General features: G+C 36.6%; 1 protein-coding gene across 5 annotated transcripts in view; it reads left to right on the forward strand.

The window, feature by feature from the left end:
• The first annotated feature begins 525 nt into the window (after positions 1-525).
• Positions 526-23,855, forward strand: part of ARL13B (ARF like GTPase 13B) — a 64,138-nt gene continuing 40,808 nt past the window's right edge. For 2 of the 5 annotated variants that reach the window (XM_074361583.1, XM_074361572.1), the window contains exon 1: positions 526-893. In XM_074361583.1, the coding sequence (XP_074217684.1) occupies positions 835-893 (59 nt within the window). In that variant the 5' untranslated portion in view covers positions 526-834. Of the gene's footprint in view, positions 894-16,902; positions 16,974-23,184; positions 23,435-23,855 lie in introns of all 5 variants that reach the window. The other 3 variants (XM_074361557.1, XM_010966438.3, XM_045503794.2) reach the window with 3 other exon arrangements.

The following is a 23,855-nucleotide window of genomic DNA, read 5'->3' on the forward strand; positions in this document are numbered from 1 at the left end:
CTTAGAGGAGGTACTGGAGATTGAACTCAGGACCTCATGCATGCTAAGCACACGCTCTACCACTTGAACTATACCCTCCCTCCTTTTCCCTTCTTAATTGTTTCTGTAGTTGCGTAGCCTGAGTCGGCCGGAATCCCGTAGGATCCCCACCTTTGTTTCATAAAACAAAACAAAACACCGCAAGACCTGAGATGTCTGAATCTCAGTTGTAGTTGGAGACAGACGAGGAGCAGCGCCCTTGGTTGGCAACACAGTTTGGATAGGTATACAGATAGATCTTGCCTGAGATCTGTCCGAGGTCCCTCAGCTCATCTCAGGACGCTTCCGTTGCCTAGCTACGAGAACCACCTTCCCTGCCATTGCCACCTCCTTCTAGACCACGCCCCTTTCTCCCTCCCTCCTCTCTGGCCGGGGCGGGGAGCCGGGCCACTTCAGCCACTCAGAGCCCCCCACCGCGGGTCGTCGAACGGTGATTGGAGCAGTGCATGGGCGGTGTTTGGGGCGGGCCTTCCGCGCCTGGGAGAACGTCAGTACGTCGACGCGGGGGTTTTCTCTCGCCGGCTCGACTATCCTTCTCCGGTCGGTGTAACTGCGCTTTTGGCCCGGCTGTGCCCGGGCGAGGAGCGCGGTCGTTGTCCGCTCGCTGGCTGGCGCGGTTATTGGGCTTGTTGCTTGAACTGACCGCCCTCACCTCCCTCCCGTCGTCTCCTCCGGCCCTACGCCTTAAGGGTGCCTCGGAGCGGTAGCGGCGGCCCCCGGGACTCGGCCTGGGACTGCTAAGGGCCCATCCCCGCTCCGGGCTCGGATGGGAGGCGGCGGGAGGAGCGGCCTGGGATGTTCAGTCTGATGGCCAATTGCTGCAGCTGGTTCAAGCGGTGGCGGGAGCCCGTCAGGTAGGCTGGAGCCGTTAGGCCCGGTGCTGTCCTAGGGGAAGGGGACCGCTGCGCCCCGAGGGCCGGGCAGGGCGCCGCCTCTTCTCTGCTTGAAGTGTCTCTCCCAGGCCGCAGGGGATGCTTTCCCTCCCAGTTTGATTTATCCCCGGAGGGAGGGATAGGAGGACGTCGCCTTTTTGTTTAGTTGGAGTTAAATTCTCATACATAATGCCGATTGTTATCATTTAAATGGGTCCTAATTTCTTAAAAAAGTTGTGGATTTCATGTGTATGTGGAATTGGGAACTATCCGTTGTGTAGTCTTCCCCTGAAACTTTTGTAATGGGATTTTTTTTTTTTTTAATTGGGAAACATGGGATATTGTTTTCTTAACATACACACACCCCCTTCCCAACACACACACACTGGGGACTTGGGCTTGAAATCTGGCTCCACTGCTTAATAATTATATGACTTAATCTCTTTGGCCCCACCTTCCTCACATTAAATGACGGTGGTGATATCTATACCATGTTGTGTTAAATGAAAATAACTGATGGAAAGTTTTCTTAACTGTAGTGTAGCTTCAATTTCAAAATGGGATCTAGTTAAGCACTTTAATTGAAAGAGTCCATTTTTTTAACGTTTCATTTTGAAATGCTTAATGTATTAATACTTAGCACCTGCTGCTTGATATTCATTCATTTGTTGAGGAAATACTGTGTGCCAGGCACTCTGCTAGGAAGTAGTCAGTGAAAACGATGCTTTTAAAATTGAGCGGCCCAACTTATGAAGAAACGTTGTTTGTTAGTCTTTATAAATAATGACAATTTTTTATAGTTCTACTTTAGAATCAGGCCAAGGGTCAATTATTGCAAAAGCTTTTTTTTTTTAAGATCATTAACATTTCAAAGAAGTGTTTGCCATAAAGATGAACTATCCTTTATAGAATGAGTCTGAAAGCTACACTTTTAAAGAAGAATATATGTGTACATTTGGAAATTTACTTTAAATGAAACTTTTAAATTCTTCTCCATTAAGTCTTAAATGAATGTAAATCTTTTAATTATAAGTGATATGATCAACTCTTTAGAGTCGAGATGTGTTTGGGTGTGTAGACTCATTTAATCTGTTTTAATCATGTTCTGATGTGATTGTAGAGTCGGCTAAGGCTGGACAGCCATTCATAATAGTTGGCCCCTTATGTTTTTCTCTATGTCTCTCTCTCTTTTTTTTAAACATTTCTTTTTTGGGGGCAGTGTGGGTAATTAGGTTTATTCATTTATTTATTTTTGCTGCACATACAGAGGATTGAACCCAGGACCTCATGCCTTCTAGCCATGCACTCTACCACTGAGCTATACCCTCCCCCTTCAATGTCTGGTTTTTTTAAAAATACATTTTATTTTTGTGAGAGTAGCATGTGTTCTTTTAACTAAAACACTCAAAAAGCTTGCACTCTGAAGGAGTTTTCAACTTAATTCATCATTCTTTGTGCTTGCTTCTCTCAGAAGATATAGTATAATAATCTCTGGGATGATTAAAATAAAAACAAAATTCAGAGAACAGAGAATGTATTGATTTCCAAGTAGAACAGATAGTTGGATTTGATTAATAAAGCAGAATTGAAATTTAACACTATAACTCAGAGTTTATTTTATTCTTTAATAAGTAGTAGCATCAAGATCTGTGCTGTCCAATAGGGTAGTGACTAGCTGCGTGTGGCTAGTTGGGTTTGTGTGCTGTAAGTGTATAATACAAAGTGGATTTTGAAGATTTATTATGCAGAAAGGAAAAAGGTAAATATCAGTCTTTTTTCAGTTTGATTACATGTTGAAATGATAACTTCTGCATATATTGGATTAAATAAAATACAATGCTTAGCTTATTTTCACCTTTTGTTTTCATTTTTTAGAATGCAGTTACTAGAAAATTTAAACTAGAAAACAAACTTATATATGTAGCTTGTAGTATATTTTTATTGGACCTCACTGATACAGATCATGGCCAAATATATAGGAAATGGGTAAAATCTCTCACTGTTGGATAGAGTTAACTGTCAAAGAACTTAAATAGGATTGCACTTATCTTTTAAGTACCCTTATTCAATACCTGGTTCATAATAGTGGCTGAATAAATATTTGCAAAGTACTGTATGTAGTTTGATTACTTCTTAGCAATAATCATCCTAAAGTAAATAACATTAGCAAGTAGTCCATTTACTGGAATAAATGAGAAGAGAGTAAGCTGATTTGAGAAATATATTAAATTTTGTGCATTTATGATGTATTCTGTATTTTTTAAGTCTTAGATGAGATCGGTTGTGTTCAGGGTATGGCCATAGACAGTATTTTTTAAGTCTTAGACTATGCAACCCTTATTAAGAGTCCTCTTCATGTTTACATTTTATGAAGATGTGTTTGCACATGTGAGGACTGTGTGTAAGAGAGATGATCATTATTATACGCTATGTTCTGAGGTTACTTTGCTGACTTTGCTGTTATATGGCAGCCTTTGGATTTACCCACCTGTCCTCACTTAGATGCTCTCCCAATGAACATATTATTCTAGAGACTGGGGTCAGGGTTTGGATGACAGTATTCAAAATGTGTGATGTACAGGAGCCAGAGGTCAAGTGTTAAAGCACCAGTCTAGGTCAGGAGTCAGACCAGGATGCCAGGCAATTCAGGAACGCTGTGTGTGCTATTGTTAGCCACCAGGCAGAACCTAAACATAGGCTAATTCAAATTAACCTTGAAAAGACTAAAAGCTAGACCCACAGGTAAATAAGTGGCTTGCTCCTGTGGAAGCAAGCAGTGCAGTATAGTGGGGTTTTTTAAACTTTTATTTTGAGATTATGATACAATGATCAAAGCTGAGATTAACTTTGGTATAATACTATTAACTAAATTATGGATTTTATTTTGAGTTCACTAGTTTAACACCTAATGCTTTCCTTATTTTTTTTTTCCTGTCCAGGATCTAGTCAAGGATTCCACATTGCTTTGTTTTGTCTTTGTTCTCCCTCAGTCTGTAATAGTTCCTCAGTCTTCCCTTGTCTTTCATAATCTTGAGACTTTGAAGAGTACTTATCAGTTGTTTTGTACAATACCTCTCACACTGTTTGATGTTTTCTTGTGATTTGATAAAGGTGTTACTACAGAATTGGGTAAAGGAATACCACAGAGGTGATCTGTCCTTGGTACATCCTATCAAAGGGTGCATAATTCTGATGTCTTATTACTGATGCTGTTACCTTGATCACTTGGTTATAGTGCGTCTGCCAGATTTCTCAATATTTTAGTGTTTTTGAGTCAAACAGATTTGCGTCTGAATCCTAGGAGTTTTGGCACTTTTCCCGCAGTCAGTTGTGGATAATTTCTGTCTTGCAACATTTTGAGAAAGAAAATTTATGCAAGTACCTCATACTTTGCACATAGTAGTTACTCAGTAAATAATACCTCTGATCTTAGGAGGTAAGTGCTGATTAGTAGATTACCCTCCTCAATTCATTTTGTATTTATCAGTATAGATACCCTTCCCTTCCTCCCTTTCTGTTAATGGAAGAAGAGTTCCTTTTCCTTTCCAAGGCTAATTCTTAACGCCTGTGCTCTTTATTGCATTTCTTCCCATTGCCTAGTGAACTTCAGTCATTCAGCATTCAGCCAGAGATCACAGAGAGAACTTCTGGGATACAAGAATAAACCTCAGCTTTTATCCCAAAATTTACTGTTCAGTTTTATCATCAACAATACAAACTCCCTTTCTTTTTTGTCTTCAGAGCTTCACTTCTGTTCTTTCTTTAGTAAGTAAACATGCTCAAGCCTCTCTTACTAAAAAATAAACCGAATGAAATGTTTCCTATTTCTACTGTAATAAGTTGCTATTAACTTAGTGACTTAAATTTATTTCCCACAGTTCTGAGATGAGAAGTCTAAAATGGGTCAGCAGGGTTACTTGCATACCTTCTGGAGGCTTTACGGGAGAATCTGTTTTTCTTTGCCTTTTCCAGCAAAGAAAGAGGCTGCCTGCATTCCTTCACTTGTGACCCCCTTCTTCCATCTTCAAAGTCTAGAGTATGGTATCTTCTCTCTTCTCTGATCTACTTCCCTCTCATAAGAAAGGACTTTTGTGATTACATCTAGTCTACCTGGATACTCCAAGCTAAGATCCCCATCCAGAATCCTTAGCTTAATCACACCTACAAAGTTCCTTTTGCCATGTAAGCTAATGTATTCACAGGTTCCGGGAATTAGGATGTGGACATCTTTGGGAGGTTGTTTTTCTCTGTCTGCCATCCTAAACAACCCTCTGTCCCTGCAGCCACTACCCTTCCTCCTTCCCTTTACCCCGGACTTAACAACCCACAGTGTATGACTGGTATTTTCTCAACTTCCTCCCCTCTAGTGCATTCCTTAACTTCTTGCTTTTGAAGTCTTCCACTAGACCCTTCAGTTCTTGCTACACCAGGTGCTGCCTGGTTCTTAAATCTAGTGGATTCTTTTCAATCTGTTGGCATCATTCGACACTTAAAATCACTCTCTTCTTGGAATTCTCTGATTTCTTTTCCCTGAATTAAAATTTTGTTTTTATGTTTCTGCCTATTTCCTTTTCTGTTTTTGCCAGTTAGCCTTTCTTCCTCTGACTCTCAGATCTGCCCAGCTCCTGTCTTCAACTCTCTTCTTCCACATACTCTCCCTTTGTGGTCAGTCTCACCATATAGAGGACTTCAGCTCCCACCTCAACATTGACTCTCAAGTCTCTGTTTCCAGCACAGAGACTTCATCCACCACTAGAAGACTTACGTATCTAATTACCACAGGATCCTCAATCCCAACACATCCAAAACTGAACTTACATCTTCTCTCATTTCTCTGCCGAATTGCTTCTCCCTTCCTATTACCGATCAGAAGCCTAGAGTAATCCTGGACACCTCTTTGTGCCTTGTTCTCAAATCAAGTCCTTTGCTTTCGTGTCTTGCACTCTTTCAGGCTTTCCATACCCACTGCTCTGTTTAGATAAGGTTTCTTTTATTTCTCCCCCAGATGTCTTTGACAGACTTTTCACTATCCTTTCTGATTAATTCTCTACACTGTCAGTGGTCTTTTTAATATGCAACTGATTTTAAACCTTGAGTCTTTCTTAATTGCTTCAGGATAACATCCAAGCTTCTTACTTACTGGATTCTTGGATTTGACCTGAGCGTGGCTATAGGTCTCATCATAAGCCATTCTTTCTCTTCCTGTCATTCCATATTTGGGGTACTTAAGTTCTCTAGTCCCTCTATTCCTCCCTGAATGCCCTTCTCTTTTCTGACTGTTCTTAATCATGTTTAAATCTCAGTTGGGAGATTCTCTCCATTGGGAAACTTTCTTTAAATTCCAGCTAGATTCTTTACCTTGCCTTGTGTTTGTTTATTAGCACCCTGTATTAGTCTCTACTTACCCATTAGTTACAATGAAATGTTTATTCAATTTCCCTAGTCTTCCAGGATGTCTTGTGGACAGGAGCTGCTGTTATTTTAAAACATTTAAAAGTAATGTATATTTATTGTTATTTAAAGGTAATGCATATTTATTGTAGAACATTGAAGGCAAAGTTAAGTACAAAGGGGCAAATTTAAATTAAGCTTTTATTTTTTTTTTACTTTAATGCATAATTAACATCTTTTTGCATCACTACGTATTTTTGTTGAACATCTTTTTAATAGCAGCAGAGTATTTTGTTATACAGATTCACCAAAGTGTGTTCAATCATTTCTGTTATTAAATATTTAGAATATTTAAAATTTTTCACTACTATCAACAGTGCTTTGGTGAGCATCCTGATTTGAATGTCTTTGGAAATGGAATTCTAGATCGAATGACATAGAAAAGTTTAAGGTATATGATATATATTGTCAAATTGCTCTGCAGAAAGGCTTCTTGTTTTTTTTTTCAACCAATTTCTACTCCTGCCAGCAGAGTATGAGAGTGGTTTTTTCCTCAAAAATATGAGTCATCATTTTTTCATTTTTTTCCAGGTTATAGTAGGAAATACTATCTGCTTTTAGTTTCTATTTTCTTGATTACTGGTAAGATTAAAAGTTTTTTTCTTGGACATTTGTATTCTTTTCAGAATTTCCTGTGAGTCCCTTTGCTGTTTTTCTATGAAACAGGTCCATTTACTTACTTATTTTTCTAGAAGAGGTTTTAAGTTTTTGTACTAGTAACCCTTTCTGTGTAGTATATGTTGCAGATATTTTTCTTTCATTTGTTATATTTTTAATTTTTTGGTGGTTTTTTAAGCATGCATATTAAAATTTTTTTATTCAAATGTATCACTTTCAGTATAATAGTTAGGAGATTCATCACCACTCCAAGAATATATTCACTTATACTTTTTTTTTTCCCATTGTTTTGTTTTATTTTGGTGGTGGGTAATTAGGTTTATTTACTTACTTTTTTTAGTGGAGATACTGGGGATTGAACCCAGGACCTCATACATGCTAGGCATGCACTGTACCTCTGAGCTATACCCTCCCCCCTTACCTATACTTTTTTCGTAGTACTTTTATGTTTTAATTTTTAACATTTGAATCTCTATTGGAATTTATTTTGTGTATAGGGAGCAGCCTTCATCCTGGACAAAGAACACAAAGTCTATCAAGTGTGATTCTCAGTAAATATCTGGACCCTGTCAGCAGGTCCTCACCCTTACGTGTATTATCATCTATTTACTCTGAACTCAGGTTATTTATACCAGATAGCACCTAGGTGGTAAAATAGTGCACATAAAACATGATAGCGTATGCAAGAGTTTAGAGATGATTTCCAAGATTTCTAGCAAGAATTGGAAGCGGGATTTTGATAATTTTATCTGAGTCTTGAAGAAATTTGTGCTTCCTGTGCTTACAATGAGCATGATTTTAGGAATGAGCCACCTAGAGAGGCAGAAAATTAACATCAATTTAAAGGAAGGAGTTCTGGCAGCAAGAATGACATAATTTAAAATAATAAAAAATGTTTTTACTATTATTTAAACAAAAAGAAAAATATAATAAGTACTCATGTGTCCACTACCCAGGCTTTACAAATATTAACCTTTGGTCATCACATTTCAGCTTTTTTCAGAAGAAATAGATAAATCTGTGAAACTCCTTGCATCCTATTCATCTCCTACCATCCCTGCCCTAAGGTAACCACTAGCTAGAACTAGTTCCTTGCCCATGTGAGTTTTTCCTTGTCGCAATTCAGCCTATCAGAAAGTTTTACTTCAAATTTGTTTGTAAATTGTTATTCACTGTGGCCAAGTTTGAAAGAAGAGACACAGATGTCACAGTAAGCAGTGTGGATTATGTATCAGTGTGGTGTCTGGTAAAACATACTGTGATATTATGAGATGTCATCTCTGCTAGGAATTTTTTCAGTGGGGAAACAGCACCCTAGTCACCATCTTTCGTAGTCTAAGTAAATATAACTGTAAATCCTAGACTATTTATAGAAATTGCTGGTTCTTAATTTCTTAATTAAGCTGTACATACAGATTAGCAAGGATTATCTGATGTGCCATGTGCAGATCTGGGCTATATTAACATTTCTTTTTGTCTCTTGCCAGCTTCTCGTTTATTCCTAGTAAGGATTTCCAAATTTTAGGATAGAAAGGGATCTAGAGACATTCTTATTCTACTCCTTTGTATTTTAGAAATGAACAGACTGACACTAAGAATTTCACTTGATCAAGACTTCAAAGCTAACATATGATCCTAAATTTGGTCCTCTTACTGGTGCTTCACAAATGTAGATAGTGATTTTGATGTAATATTGTCCCAGACTCTGCAATCTTTATTAAAATGTCAGCAAGTAGTGCATTTGTACAATAAAATCACACCATAAATGTTTTTGGTAAATTTTTATTGTATCAATTTTTTTTTGTGATAGGTTTTTTTTTCTTTCACACATATATCATAAAGCAGTGTTTCCAAGTCCCTTTTAATATGATTTGTTACTTTTTTAGATTGTGCCATATAGTTTTAAATATTTTAGGCAATAAATATCAACTTTGTTGTATTAAATTGTGCTTTATAGGTTTTTTAGTGAAGTATTTTAACATGCATAATATTTTTGAAGTTAGCTTTTATGTAATTATGTCATCTGAAGTATTGTCTTCCTTAGTTGACAGATGAAGTTTAGAGTTGTAGATATTCAAAAGATTGTGATGTCATTCAGAAAAGTTTCAGAATTCAAATGTTTTCTAAGTTCAAAACTCCAATATTATGTTTGCTTATATTTATGATGTGTTATTTTTGTATATGCGTTATAGAAAAAGGGTCCCTGAGATAAAATACATGAAACAGGCCTTTGGCTCTCTTAATCCCTACTTTTTTTTTTTTTTTTTTTTTTGTAACTCAGAACTCTTTTAGTTTTAAAATCTTTCTCACTGCTAATCATTACCTTGAATCATAAGCATGTAAATTTTCTCAGAAGACTTTAGCCAATTTGATGTAAGGAAATAGTTAATTTTAATTACATTCTTTAATATTGAACTGCTACTTTGCTGTGAAGATTTATATAAATTATATCCATTATAGTACTTTCTGAACGTAAAGTTACGTGTTTTAATTTTACTTAATATTTACTTAGTAAATGGAGGATCAAAAATACATATATTTATGTTGTTTTCATTTAGTAAAGATGCCTGCTGTATGCTCAGCACATTTGATCCTAAGGCTGTAGAGTTGATTAAGACACGTGCTAGTAGAGCAGACTGTATGAAAAGTTGCACGAGAAAGTTAAGGTTCACTTGCTGAGGTAACAAGCTTGTCAGGAAGGACTGGGGGGCTGTAGGAGAGGAATCTCCAACCTTGTAAGCCTGCTGGGGTGTGGCAGAAGAGGAGGCTGCAGAATTTGGACTTGATTCTGTTTAAGGATTTTAAGCAGAAAAATGCCATTATTAGATTTTCATTAACATCATGGTTAGGTTTTATTAACAGCATCAATTCATGACCTTAGTTAATCTACCTGTTACTAGGTAATCTACCTTCTCTTAGCTCCAGGAATTAGGTTATGATCATGATAGACCTGGGGGGGAAAAATGATTTATTTTGGTGAAAATGAGCCAGACTATCTGGCTGTCTGGGGTGTGTCTCTCTGTGTGTATATATATAAATGTGAGTAAGTTTTAGGATAAATAAGATGGTTCAAGTTGCCCTTTAAATTAATAATTATTATTTTTACAAACCATTGTATTTAAACTTCCTATGGAAACTGCTGTTGACTAACTTCTTATTGGCACTGTGACTTTGGGCAGCTTGTACCTGCTCTTCCTGCAGGGTCAGCATGAAGACATTGGTAGGGTAAAGTAGCTTTGAACTATCAGGACATGCTGTATAAACTCAAAGCATTGGTATTGCAGAGTTTGGGAAAAGCTGAGAGCATTTGTCTCTGAGATAATTTGTGGCAATTACTGAAAAGGTCCTTTTATTTTACAAAACTTGTAACATTTGATATTCATCTCTTAACCCTTCTGGAAACTGTTCCTATCACTGCCATTTCTTTGGTCTCATTTCTTTCTGGCTACAATTTTAAGGGTTTCATCAAAGGTTCTTGGAGTTCCATGTCCCCTGTTCCCCAGCTCTTCTCTTTCCTGTGCTCTCCCTGGGCTCTTTCTCCTATTCTTAGTTTTAACTACCATGTATGTGTCTCATAAACCCAGTCCAGAGCTCTCCTCCAGCTTCAGACTTCAATGTGAGACAAGCATTACTGTCAATATGTGCAAAGCTGAACAGATTAATCCTCCTCCATAATCTGGTCCCTGCCCTACTCTCTGGTCTCATCTTGTAGACTCCCTACTTTGAATTTTATGCAGTAATAAGAATAGCTATAGTTGAGCACTTACTGTGTGCTATAGGCATTGTGCCCCTTACCTGCATGTCTTACTTAATTTTACCACATCCCTGTGGATGGTTATTTTTATTATCCCATTTCACTGATGAAATTCTGAGAAAAAATAGTATGTCCCAGGTCATATATTTTGGAAATGGCGGTTCTGACACTTGAACACAGGTGGCTCTAACACCAGGTTTGTGGCTATATATCAGAGTACCCATGATCCCTGTTATGTTACTTATTGCTAGTATGGGCATACTGTACATTTTACAGTCCTTTCCGTATCAGCCTTTCTAATTTAGCATATAATTTAAGACTCAGGGATAACTGTAATAAGAGTGAAGTGATCACTTTCAGCTTAACTATTTATTAACTGTTTGATGAAGTTGTTCCTTAAGGAGTATGTATTCCTTCTGTGTTCCTTTAGCATCTTGTGTACATGGGTGAGCATTTTAAACTGTCATAGTGTGACAGTGTACTCACATTTGTTTACGTTTTAGTCACTCTCATTAGAGGATGAGCATTCTGGGATGGAAACTATGTCTCAGGCATTTTTGTGTCCATAGTACTTAAAAAAGCCTAACGTATTTTTATCACATTATTGTCTGAACAAATGACTGATTCTTTTTATTGCTAGTGTCAATTGTCTAGACACTATAAACCTAAGAACACTGTATATTATTTTTTTCAATTCAAGGGCTAATGTATTTGATCAATACTCATGAGTAAAAGACATAGACAATCTTTTGTTTCTTTGTTGTTATATAGCATCACAACCAAACTGTTCCCAATCGGTGATGATTTACTGTATTTTAAGCTGTAATGACATGTACATTTTATCATGTGTTAGATTGAACATCTTCATTGTTTAAAGAGAGTTGCATAGAATTTTGAGTGTTAGGTGAATGTTAGCCTTTGAAACCTTTCTATTCTGGAAGTATACATTTAATGCTTTCTTACCAGGTATTGCAGTAATTTATGCTGTAACTTTCATTTGTACTGCTAAAGTTGTGGGGGGTTTTTTGTTGTTGTTAAGGCTTTAATTACCTCAAATTTTTAATTAAAGCCATGTTTTCAAGTGTGTGGCATAATGATCTTAAAAATTAGCTATGTACTTGCAAGGTAGTCAAAATAAAAATAGAAACCCATAGAGACTGATTTTGGGCCAGTCTCAGCATAATTATATTTTCCAAAGTGATTTTCATGTTCGAAGAACTTTTTTTGTTCGAACCTAAAAGGAAAATTTTAAAGGTAAAATCTAGTATCTTTCCTCGGTAGCTAGCTTTAAGAGCAATGTTTCAAAATACGTAATAGTAATTATTTGGAAGGTTTTTTTTTTTTTTTAAACTGAAATCTTGTCAAGAATAGGGGAGAGCATAAGATGCTACCTGTATAATACAGAATGAAGGGCCATTTTCCTTAAAAAGATATATTTGATAGTTCTTACTCCGACTCATAAGGAATCAGAAAAGTTTCCATGATGTTCCGAGGAGCTGCTGACCCAGTCGATGTGTATTTGTAGAATGGTCTTCTGTGACTTCTCACCTAGGCGTGGGTGGCTTCTCTCTCTCCTGTGGCTGCTTGTGCTTTCCCTTCACAGTGGTCATCACACATACTTACATTTCTAATGCTTCTTTTCCTGCTGGGCTCTAAGGTTATGAGGGCTATGGATTGTGGATGTTTGTTTGTTACTGTGTAATACATGCTTAATCAATATTTATAGAATAAATGATACAAACAAGCAGAAAATGGGAATTTATTCCCAAAAAGTAATTGTTTTGGTCATGGCAATGTTTGAAGCACTGTAGATCTTGAAATAAATTATTACTATTATTTTTTTAACTTGGTTTGTTTATTTATTTATTTATTTATTTATTTATTTATTTTAACTTTTTTTGTGGATTTATAATCATCTTACTATGTTATGTCAAATTCCAGTGTACAGCACAATTTTTCAATTATACATGAACATATATATATATTCATTGTCACATTCCTTTCTCTGTGAGCTACCGTAAGATCTTGTATATATTTCCCTGTGCTATACAGTATAATCTTGTTTATCTATTCTACAATTTTGAAATCCCAGTCTATCTCTTCCCACCCCCACCCCCTTGGCAACCACAAGTCTGTATTCTATGTCTATGAGTCTATTTCTGTTCTGTATTTATGCTTTGTTTGTTTGTTTTTGTTTTTGTTTTTTTTTTAGATTCCACATATGAGCGATCTTATATGGTATTTTTCTTTCTCTTTCTGGCTTACTTCACTTAGAATGACATTCTCCAGGAGCATCCGTGTTGCTGCAAATGGCGTCGGTTTTTATGGCTGAGTAGTATTCCATTGTATAAATATACCACATCTCTATCCAGTCATCTGTTGATGGACATTTAGGCTGTTTCCATGTCTTGGCTATTGTAAATAGTGCTGCTATGAACATTGGGGTGCAGGTGTCATCCTGAAGTAGGGTTCCTTCTGTATATAAGCCCAGGAGCGGGATTCCAGGGTCATATGGTAAGTCTATTCCTAGTCTTTTGAGGAATCTCCATACCGTTTTCCCCAGTGGCTGCACCAAACTGCATTCCCACCAGCAGTGTAGGAGGGTTCCCTTTTCTCCACAGCCTCTCCAGCATTTGTCATTTGTGGACTTTTGAATGATGGTCATTCTGACTGGTGTGAGGTGATACCTCATTGTAGTTTTTATTTGCATTTCTCTGATAATTAGTGATATGGAGCATTTTTTCATGTGCCTATTGATCATTTGTATGTCTTCCTTGGAGAATTGCTTGTGTAGGTCTTCTGCCCATTTTGGGATTGGGTTTATTTTCTTAATCTTATTGAGTCATATGAGCTGCTTATATATTCTGGAGATCAAGCCTTTGTCGGTTTCATTTGCAAAAATTTTTTCCCATTCTGTAGGTTGTCTTTTTGTTTTATTTATGGTTTCCTTTGCTGTGCAGAAGCTTGTAAGTTTCATTAGGTCCCATTTGTTTATTCTTGCTTTTATTTCTTCTAGGAGAAAACTTTGAGATGTATGTCAGATAATGTTTTGCCTATATTTTCCTCTAGGAGGTTTATTTGATCCATTTTGAGTTGATTTTTGTGTATGGTGTAAGGGAGTGTTCTAGCTTCTTTGTTTTACATGCTGCTGTCCAGTTTTCCCAGCACCATTTGCTGAAGAGACTGTCTTTATTCCAATGTATATTATTGCCTCTTTTGTCGAAGATTAGTTGATCAGAAGTTTGTGGGTTCATTTCTGGGCTCTCTATTCTGTTCCATTGGTCTATATGTCTGTTTTTGTACCAATACCATGCTGTCTTGATGACTGTAGCTCTATAGTATTGCCTGAAGTCTGGGACAGTTATTCCTCCAGCCTCTTTCTTTCTCTTCAGTAATGCTTTGGCAATTCTAGGTCTTTGATGGTTCCATATAAATTTTATTATGATTTGTTCTAGTTCTGTGAAATATGTCCTGGGTAATTTGATAGGGATTGCATGAAATCTGTAGATTGCCTTGGGCAGTGTGACCATTTTAACAATATTGATTCTTCCAATCCAAGAGCATGGGATATCTTTCCATTTTTTAAATTCTTCTTTAATTTCCTTCATCAGTGATTTATAGTTTTCTGTGTATAATTCTTTCACCTCCTTGGTTAGATTTATTCCCAGATATTTTATTACTTTGGGTGCTATTTTAAAGGGGATTGTTTCTTTACTTTCTTTTTCTGTTGATTCATCGTTAGTGTAAAGAAATGCAACTGATTTTTGAACGTTGAAATAAATTATTAAAGAGCAATTGTTATTGTCTAATTTATTATATATCTAGTAACTTGAATTATCCAAAATATTGTTTCAGTGCTATATTATCCATCTTCATTTCATAGTCATTTATTATATTTAGTTTAGGAAATTATTTTGTACTTGAATCTTGTTCTTTGATATTTGGTAGTTATGAATTCTTCAAATAAAATAATAAAGTTATACTCTACATATCTCGTGGCTTCTTTAAGAAGTAAGCTCATATTTTTCAAAGTTGATAATGCAGGTAAAATTTTCAGATGGATAGAGATACCTAGACCTCACATACTACCTCAGCTCTGTAAATTAATCGTCTGCTGTGTGTCTCTTTGGCATTTCTCTGGACCCCACCAGTGGCTGACTGGGAATGGGTGTGGGGATGCTGCTAATCGTGACTTACCACTGACTCAAGGGTAGACATACTTCCATTTATTCTTCATGGTGGATTGGGATGGTTGAAACATTTAGAAAAGGCCAAGACTCCTAGATAACCAAGGTAATTAACATGAAGAGTAAATTAACTTCACTCACTAAGTCAAGGTCCTTACCGTGACCTACAAGGCCCTATGTGATCTGGCCTCTGATGTGTTTCTGACCTTCCATCCTTCCCTGCCCTTTCTCATTGGGTCTTGCCGCACCAGCTTCCTTGCTGATACTGGAACATCCCTGCATGCCCCCATCTTAGTGCCTTTGTTCCAGCTGTACTCTTTTGCCCCAGATATTTGCATGACTGACTCCCTCCTGCAAGGCCTTGCTCAGACTTTACCTCCTCAGTGAGGCCTGTCCTGATCACCCTATGTAAAACTGCAATCCACCTCCCATCCCCGCTCTTGCTCTGCCTTACCCTGCTCTGCTGTTTTTCTGTAATATTTAATCACCTTCTCACATTCGATATAACCTATAATTTGCTGATTTCTTATATTTATTATTATTGTTCATCTCCTGCCACTAAGCTGTAAATATAATAAGGAAAGAGTTTCTTTATTAGTTTTTGTTTTTCATTGTTGTGGTTCTTTTAATAAACAGGTATATCTCAAGTACCCTAGAACCCTGGTATAGGTGTAGAGAAGGTGGTCATAAACTATTTGTTTAATAAACAAGTCCAGATCCAAGAGAGCCAGGCTTAGACAGATGAAAGAACACCCTTTCTTGCCATCTAAGTTCTGTTTTTTACCTCTTCTTGGGTTGATTGTCAGTGAAGAATGACTACTTGGTGGAAACCCTGACTCTACCTTGTACAAATGTGGCCCTGTTATGCTGTGGCTTTCCCTCTGTATTCCCAGATCCATGGTGTTAATGGATGGTTTCACCACTTATGTTGTGCAGTAGTTCAGCCTGGAACAGAAATGAGCTTTAGTGGTAAACTGAATCGCCAAGATAATAGGACCGGTGTAGTAGATTTGTACCTTTATAACCTGTCCCGGGTTTGAGAAATCCCTACGAGTTAGATGAATTAAGTTCTGGTTCTGACTGTAACCAACTCATTGTCTTATATTGTAGGGCTCTGGGCTTATATTTCTTCAGTTATAAAATTGAACTAGACTGTATTTTTTTTCTTACTGTGAAGTTTAGCTATATCATCAGAAACATTTTAAGCTTTATAATTTAGGAACCCTCTTTCAAAATATGTTAGCATTTAGGTTAATAATCATGTTACTGTACTATACATAAGATTTATACTTGGTAAGATGCTGCATATCTAAAAACAGTTGAGTATACTAGTAGTGTCTAGAACCTAACAATCATTCTTTTCTTATGTAATTTCACAAGAAAAAGCAAATTTGTGATAATCCGTAGAATTTAATCAACTAAAAAATTAATTGAGTCTTTTTTGTTGTTGGTTTTTTGGGGGGAGGGAGGTAATTAGGTTTATTTATTTATTTGTTTACTTTTTATTTTTTTTAATGGAGGTCCTGGGGATTAAACCCAGGACCTCCTGCATGCTAGACACACACTCTGCCACTGAGCTATACCCCCTGCCCCCCACCCAGGTTGTGTCTTTAGACTTGATAAATAACTCATGTGCTAGAATCGTGTCCCTCTCTTTCTCTCTTCCTTCTCTCCATTATTTCTTCTCTATCCTTTGGGTTATCTATCCTTTTGATTATCTATTGTAGATCTATTGTATCTAAAAAAAAGTTTCCCTTTTTTTGCTTAGAGAACAAAAGGATGACACTTTACAGGTATTTTTTATAAATTCTGCTTTTTGAATATATATTTTATTCATCATTATACCCCCTAGAATCCAGCATATTGTTTAATATGTAGTAGATTCTCCTTAAGTGTTGCTTGGATGAATTAATTTGCTTTTATTTTTCCCCCAATATTTAATTGACTCAGAAAGTGATTTTTAAATTTTTATTATTTTAAGAAAGGTGACTCTTGTGATGGTGGGACTTGATAATGCTGGTAAAACGGCAACAGCAAAGGGAATCCAAGGAGGTAAGCTGAAAAAATTTATTATTAAATTATTCCTATTTATTTATTTATATTGCTTTATTATGTCTTCATTGGCTACAGAGAGTGTGCACTCTGTTACTTTATAGTCTTAGTATAGTTATGGGTAATGTGGTGAATAAACTCTGGCTTAAGAGTACCAGCCTGTTTTGTTTCAGATTTGAATGAATGCAGAGATGCAGAGGCTCCTTGAGGTGTTTGATTAGCTAAGAGGGATCACATCTGTCTTCTAACCAACAGGAAGGAAAAGTGAAAAAAAAGGACATGTACCTGCCTTTAAAGATTTACCTTTTACTTATGTTCTCTTGGCCAGAATTTAGTCACAAGGCTACACCTAAATGAAAGGGAGGTAGGACAGTAGTTAGCCAGCACAGCTCTCTTTGCATCTCTTGAATTTTTTTTCAACATGATACGTAATTTTTACAGTTATGTTAAAGATACATTAAAGGGTTTTATGTTATTTATATTACATCTCTTTGGATGTATTTATTTAGTCTTAAATCTTATTAGTGTTTTAAAAAATATTTAATTCCTTTTATTTAAAGTTCCATCAGTCTGTGTGTACTGTTTAATGCTTTGTAATTTCAATATAGAAGTTACTATGGTAGTGAATTTGTTGTGTACCCAGAAGACGTAGCATGAGCCAGACATCTGAAGGGTATGAATTGGAGGAAAACCTAACATTTATTTGTTCCTGAAAATGGATGTTGCAACAAGATAACATGCATACCAAATAGTCAGGAAGTATTTATTTATGAAAGTATTTATTTATGAAAGAAAATTAACACCTTGTAAAACTTGGCTGTTGGAGTAAAATGTTTTGTCATTCCAAATTCTGCTATGTAAGATCAGACACAAACTATATATTACTATCTGTGGATTCTTCTAAAGCCTTTTTGGTACCCCTAATGCTGTCACTTAGCTTATATGCTCATAGAACACTCACTGTCACCATCTAAATCTGGGGTTTGCAAACTTCTTCTGTAAATAGCCAGATAGTCAATATTTTAGACTTTGAGGGACATATGGTCGGTCTCCTTTCCAGCTGCACAACTCTGACATAGTGCTGTGAAAGCAGCCATAGACAATATGTAAACAAATGAGCATGGCCATGTTCCAGTGAAACTCTATTTATAGATACTAAAATTTGATGTGTTATGAACTATTATTATTTTGATTTTTTCCAGTAATTATTTTAAAACGTAAAACACCTTCTTAGTTTGAGGGCTGTGTAAAAAACAGGTGGCTTGCCAGTTGGCCTGCAGGCCTTGATCCCTCATCTAAGTGGTCTTCTCTTTCATTCCTTCAGGGTCTCATGTTCAAGGGAGCAGGATCTAGGAATCTGCTAATCAGATCATCTACTTATTTGCATGTACTTAGAACATCAGGCTTTTCTCTTCCGAATTCCATCTCCATATATCCATCAGTTTTCTTTTTCCAAGTCTAGAAAATGTTCAAGGTATCACGTCATGAACAAAAGTCAAAGCTGCCTTCAACTCTGAACTCCCCTCTGGTTCTGTTTTTGTTCTTCATTTAGTATTTACTCTTCAGCCTATTCCAGTGACTGATTTCTTACCTTTTTTTCTTTTTTAAAAATTCTAGTTATATAAAACTACGTGACGTTTTCCAAACTGAACGTTTTGATATCTTTGTATTTTTTTTGTGCTGTTCCCACTTGTCTCATTAGAAAGAATGTCAATTTATCCTTAAAGACAGAATATATACTTGTCTCTAAAGACATTTTGGTCATACAGTCTCCTTTATGACGTCTCTTCTGGTCTCCTGCTGCCTCACCCCTTGCCACCACCATCAGTACAATTGACTATGTCTTCTGTTTTGGTCTACTCTTATCTATATCTACTTATATCTTAATTGTCCTTCTGTTTTTGTATCTCTCTACCTTTCTAGACTGTAAATTCCCCAAGGGCAGTTTTGCTCATTTTGGTGTCCCAGTTCAGGCCATGCCTTAGGTGTTGTAGGCAGTCTTCTTCAAACGTTTCTCCCATGTCTTCTATTCTTTAGCTTATTTCTGATTCTTCCCTGTTTTTTTTTTTAATTAAAAAAAATATTGTATATGTGCTCCTTTCTTTTGATATAATCTTCCTCTGTAACTGTATTGCCATCCTCTAAATCGAACCCTGGATTTAGTGTTTCATCCCTAATGTTATTATAGTTTCCTAATCTAAGAGTACTTTCCCTGTCTAGAGCCTCACTTCCTTTAGTCAACTTCTCTTCTTCATGGCTGTCAGAGTGATTGCATTAGTTGGATATAGGTTCAGTTGTACTAATAGATACCTAAAATAACAGTAGCTTAATAAAGGAGAAGTTTATTTCTCTCTCATATATCAGTACAGGTAAAAGTATTATAGGGCTGATGTAGCAGCTCCATGATCAGGGACTCAAGTTCCTTTTCCTATTTGCTTTGCTATTCCTAGTGTTCTCCCTTGCCTACCTGGTCCAAGGTGGCTCACTACTACAAGTGCATTTCAGCTGGAAGGAAGAAGTAAAGGACAAAGCGAGGCTGTCCTTTTTTTAGAGTGGGTGAACCAGAAGCTACCACATCTCTTCAGTTCACATGCCATTGGCTAGAACCAATGGTTTTCCAGACCTGGCTCCTCCTTGCTCTTATCAGCTTATATCAGTTAGTGAGAGTCAGTTAGGCCCCTCTCCTCCCAACTCTGTGCCTCACATTGGTAGTTTGAAATTGGCCATAGTGGGAGTATTTATACCATCAAAATTGGCGGACATTACATATCAGAGTTCCACAGCTCCCAAAGCCAGTTAAACACTTGGCAGTGTACCACTAGCACACTACCTAGAATCTGCTCTCATGGTCACCTTTAGCTGCCTTTGAGACTCGGAATTGCAGTCTTTATCCTGAACGGCCATGTGCTCAGCTAAAAAATCCAGGATTCTCTGACTATCCAATGTTATTTTCTGATAGTTCTAAGAAACTGTTATTATGGGTGGGAAAATTCTCTGTGTAAATTGGTCCCTAGGATTGTTGATATTAACACATTTTTATTATATTGTAGTTATTTGTTTATGTACATATTTCCCCTTTTCCCCTCTATGTAAGAGCTCTATAAGACTAGAAAGTAGATCTTATTAATCTTCGTATATCTAGAACTTGCATAGTACTTAGCATATAACGTATACTCAATAAATAATTATTGATTATGTATTTTCACTTTACCTTGGATTTTCTAGGGATTGTCTTAACACATGCTTTACTGAAATCCTCTTACGTCTTTGTACTGGCTCTGGTATGATGCCTAATTTATAATATGTGCTCGATAAATGGTGACATGCATGGGATGCATAGATAGCTATTAGGAAGATATATGCTACTGTGAAGACCAGCAAGCAGATAGAATATTATGATAGAGGGTGTAGGTGATACTGAAAGGAAGGAATCATTAGAGAAGGATTTATAGAAAAGGTTGTAACCTGAACATTTAGTCTTGGGTTTTGAAACAAAGAATCATGAGTAGGAACCAGAGGAAAGAACAGAGAATTTGGGGAAGGTATTCCATATATCAGAAGAAACAGGTTTTTAAAGTCATTAATACCTGTTTTTGAGTCCTGGCTCCATCTACCATGTAACCTTGAAAAAATTACTTAATCTGAATTGATTTCCAGGGAATATTGCCACCATTTTATCTGTGCTTACATTGCTTCCCTGCCTGGAATGTTCTCCCTTCTTGGTTATAATTTTTTCTCTTTTAAAATTTAAAATCTCGCTTCCTCTCTGAATCGTTTCTAGGACCGCAACTCAATCCTCCCTCCTCTTTACTCTTTTTCTCCTGAATGCCCTACATTTGGGCTGCTGTAACAAAATACTGTAGACTTGGTGGCTTACACAACAGTAGTTTCTCATAGTTCTGGAGGGTGGAAGTCTGAGATCAGGGTGCCAGTACGGTCTGGTGCTTAGTGAGGGTTCTCTTCCTGGTTTACAGACAGCCCTCTTTCTCACTTGTGTCCTCAGGCGGGGGAAAGAGAGTGGGAACAAGCTCTCTGGTGTCCCTTCTTATAAGAGCACTGATTACATTATGGGGGCTCCACCCATGCGACCTCACCTAAACCTAATAACCTCAAGGTCCCACCTTCAAATACCATCACACTAGGGATTAGGGTTTTAACATAAGAGTTTTGGTGGGGACATAACCTGCAGTCCGTAACACCTTCACACTGTCCTCTCCAGACTTGTTCATAGAACATACAGGTTCTTGTGCCATGCCCATTAGTATTCTGTTTCTCTGTATTGCACTGTATTTCACTTGAGGTCAGCAACCCTATTTTATTCATCTTTACATTCTAATGCGTAAGAAATGCCTGGTTCTGAGTAGGTGTTCTGTATGTGTTAGTTCTTTTGTTCCTACCTCATGATAATTGATTTATTTTTGCTGATAATTTCCCAGGGGTATCTCTCAACTCATACTCAAAAATAGCTGCCTGTTTTAAAGGTGGAAACCAGTTCTCGCCTGGATCCACATTTTTAAATATCTAGTATATTTCTGTTTTTGAAATATATGGCTGCTTATATTGCTTCTAAACTTGCCTTTTTGTCTTTCTAGGTAAGGAAGGCATAAAACAAATGTGACTTGTGTGTACCTCTGTTAACTTTTTAGGGAGCTATGTAAATTGCCCTAAGGTGCTTGCTGAAAGGGAGTGGTGCATTGCAAATCTGTTTCTCATTGTACCTAAGCCTAGCAGCAAATGCCTTTCATATTTATCTATGTAATAGCAAATGTTTTGCTGAATGTGGAAATAAGACCCTCTAAACTAGTGTCATTCAATAAAGCTATTTGCAGTGATGGACATGTTCTGTATTGGCTCTGTCCAGTAGGGTGGGCCACTTGCCACATGTGGCTTTTCTGTACTTGAAATGCAGCTAGTACAGCTGAGGAACTGAATTTTTTATTTTAAGTTTAATTGATAAAAAATTTAAAAGCCTCATGTAGTCACTGTATTGACCATGCAGCTGTAAACAAAATTCAATACAATGATATTGTGGATGCCAGCGATGAAGAGAGAATGGAAGAGGCAGACATGAAGTTTGAACTCTTCTCTGTAACCATTAGGTCACCAGGTTCTATTAATATTTCATGAGTTCTCTCTTGCCACTCTTCTATTCTGTTTTCATTCTTCTCCAAAAAGTAGCTGTCACTCTCTCATTTTCAGTCCATTCTAGAGACTTTTGCAATGAACCTTAATAAAGAACTACTTTAGTCACCTTGATTATATTATTGATCTGCCGAAATTCCTTCTGTAGCTCCCAATTGTCTATCTTCAGAACCTTCTTAGGTCTGCATTCAGTCTTAAGGGCTTGCTCCAAGTAAAGTACAGTGTTCAGTTTGTTTGTACTTCTTGCCTTTGCCATTTGTGTTACTTAGATCACTCTTCTGGCTGTCTAAATCCTACCTCACTTTAAGGCCCAGGGCCCAGCCCCTGGTTCAAGTCTTGAACGTGATCTTTTTAATCTCTAATGGTCATCACCACCCTTTGGCAGTTACAGTCGTATACATCCTGTACTTTCTTCTTTGTGCTGTCGTATGCAGAAGTCCAAGAATATTTAACTATAAATTTATGAGATTATCCAAAACATGTTCCTGTAGAAAAATAATAATTTTTCTCTTATTTAATTAACTAATAATTTTTCTATTCAATATAATGATATAATAATAATAATTATACAATCTACTCTTTATATTTGTAAGCTGTCCTCAGAAGTCTTTTTATTCCAATTATAACTCCACGGTGGTTGTAATGGTCCCTGGGAATGGCTGTGGTGTAAGGGTTGAAATTTTTGTAGTTCGTAACTTGGAGAGTCAGTAGCCTTAAAGGCAAGAGTTCATTTGTTTATTCATTCTACAGATAATTATTAAGTAGCTGTTATATGATAGGCATTATTCTAGGAGCTGGGATTATAGCAATAAAAACAAACAAGAAAAAGAAAAAAACAGACAAATTCCTATCTGAGAGGAGTATAAATTCTAGTTGAATATTTTTATTTTATAGTATCTGCTCTTCCCCCAAACCAATGTGCTTAGATGTAATGCTTATTGTATAAGCAAATAATAAACACTTTATTTAGTACTAAAGTATGATAAATAACACTTATGTCATTTAAGCTCTGAAGTTAAATTATCAATTTAATATCTAAAGATTTTTTCTTTTCTACCATTTGAAACAGAGTATCCTGAAGATGTAGCTCCTACTGTTGGATTTTCCAAAATTGATCTTAGACAAGGAAAGTTTGAAGTCACCATCTTTGACCTGGGAGGTGGAAAAAGAATTCGGGGAATCTGGAAGAATTACTATGCCGAGTCCTATGGGGTAATATTTGTTGTGGATTCCAGTGATGAAGAGAGAATGGAAGAGACAAAAGAGACAATGTCAGAAGTGCTAAGACATCCTAGGATATCGGGAAAGCCTATATTGGTGTAAGTAATGTTGGTTGTCATTGTAAACATAAAGGCAGCAGCATTAGTCAATAAAGAAATTTACTTAAGTTGCAAAATACTGAATAAGCTAAAAGTGTCATGCCCTAGTTTAATAAATGTATGTAATTAACTGGGAGTTGTTAATATACCAAGACCTTATTATGATGCTATCCATAGGGATTAAGGGTGAGGCTTTATTATGAAGAAGCCTTATAATTAGATCTTCTGGGTTTTCAAATATAAATTCGTTGTTTTATTTGATAATTTACTTTTTATCAAATTTTGCATTTTTGAAATGGTCTATTAACAAGGTTCTACAAGGTTTTTCAATTTATTTTCCTCTTTTAATAACTTACTTGTTACATCTTTGTTCTTTTTTTCTTGTAGAGTATTCTTGTTTGAAAGTTATTCAGATGGTTTA

Source organism: Camelus bactrianus, chromosome 1, assembly GCF_048773025.1.
Source record: "Camelus bactrianus isolate YW-2024 breed Bactrian camel chromosome 1, ASM4877302v1, whole genome shotgun sequence".
NCBI classification, from domain to species: Eukaryota; Metazoa; Chordata; class Mammalia; order Artiodactyla; family Camelidae; genus Camelus; species Camelus bactrianus.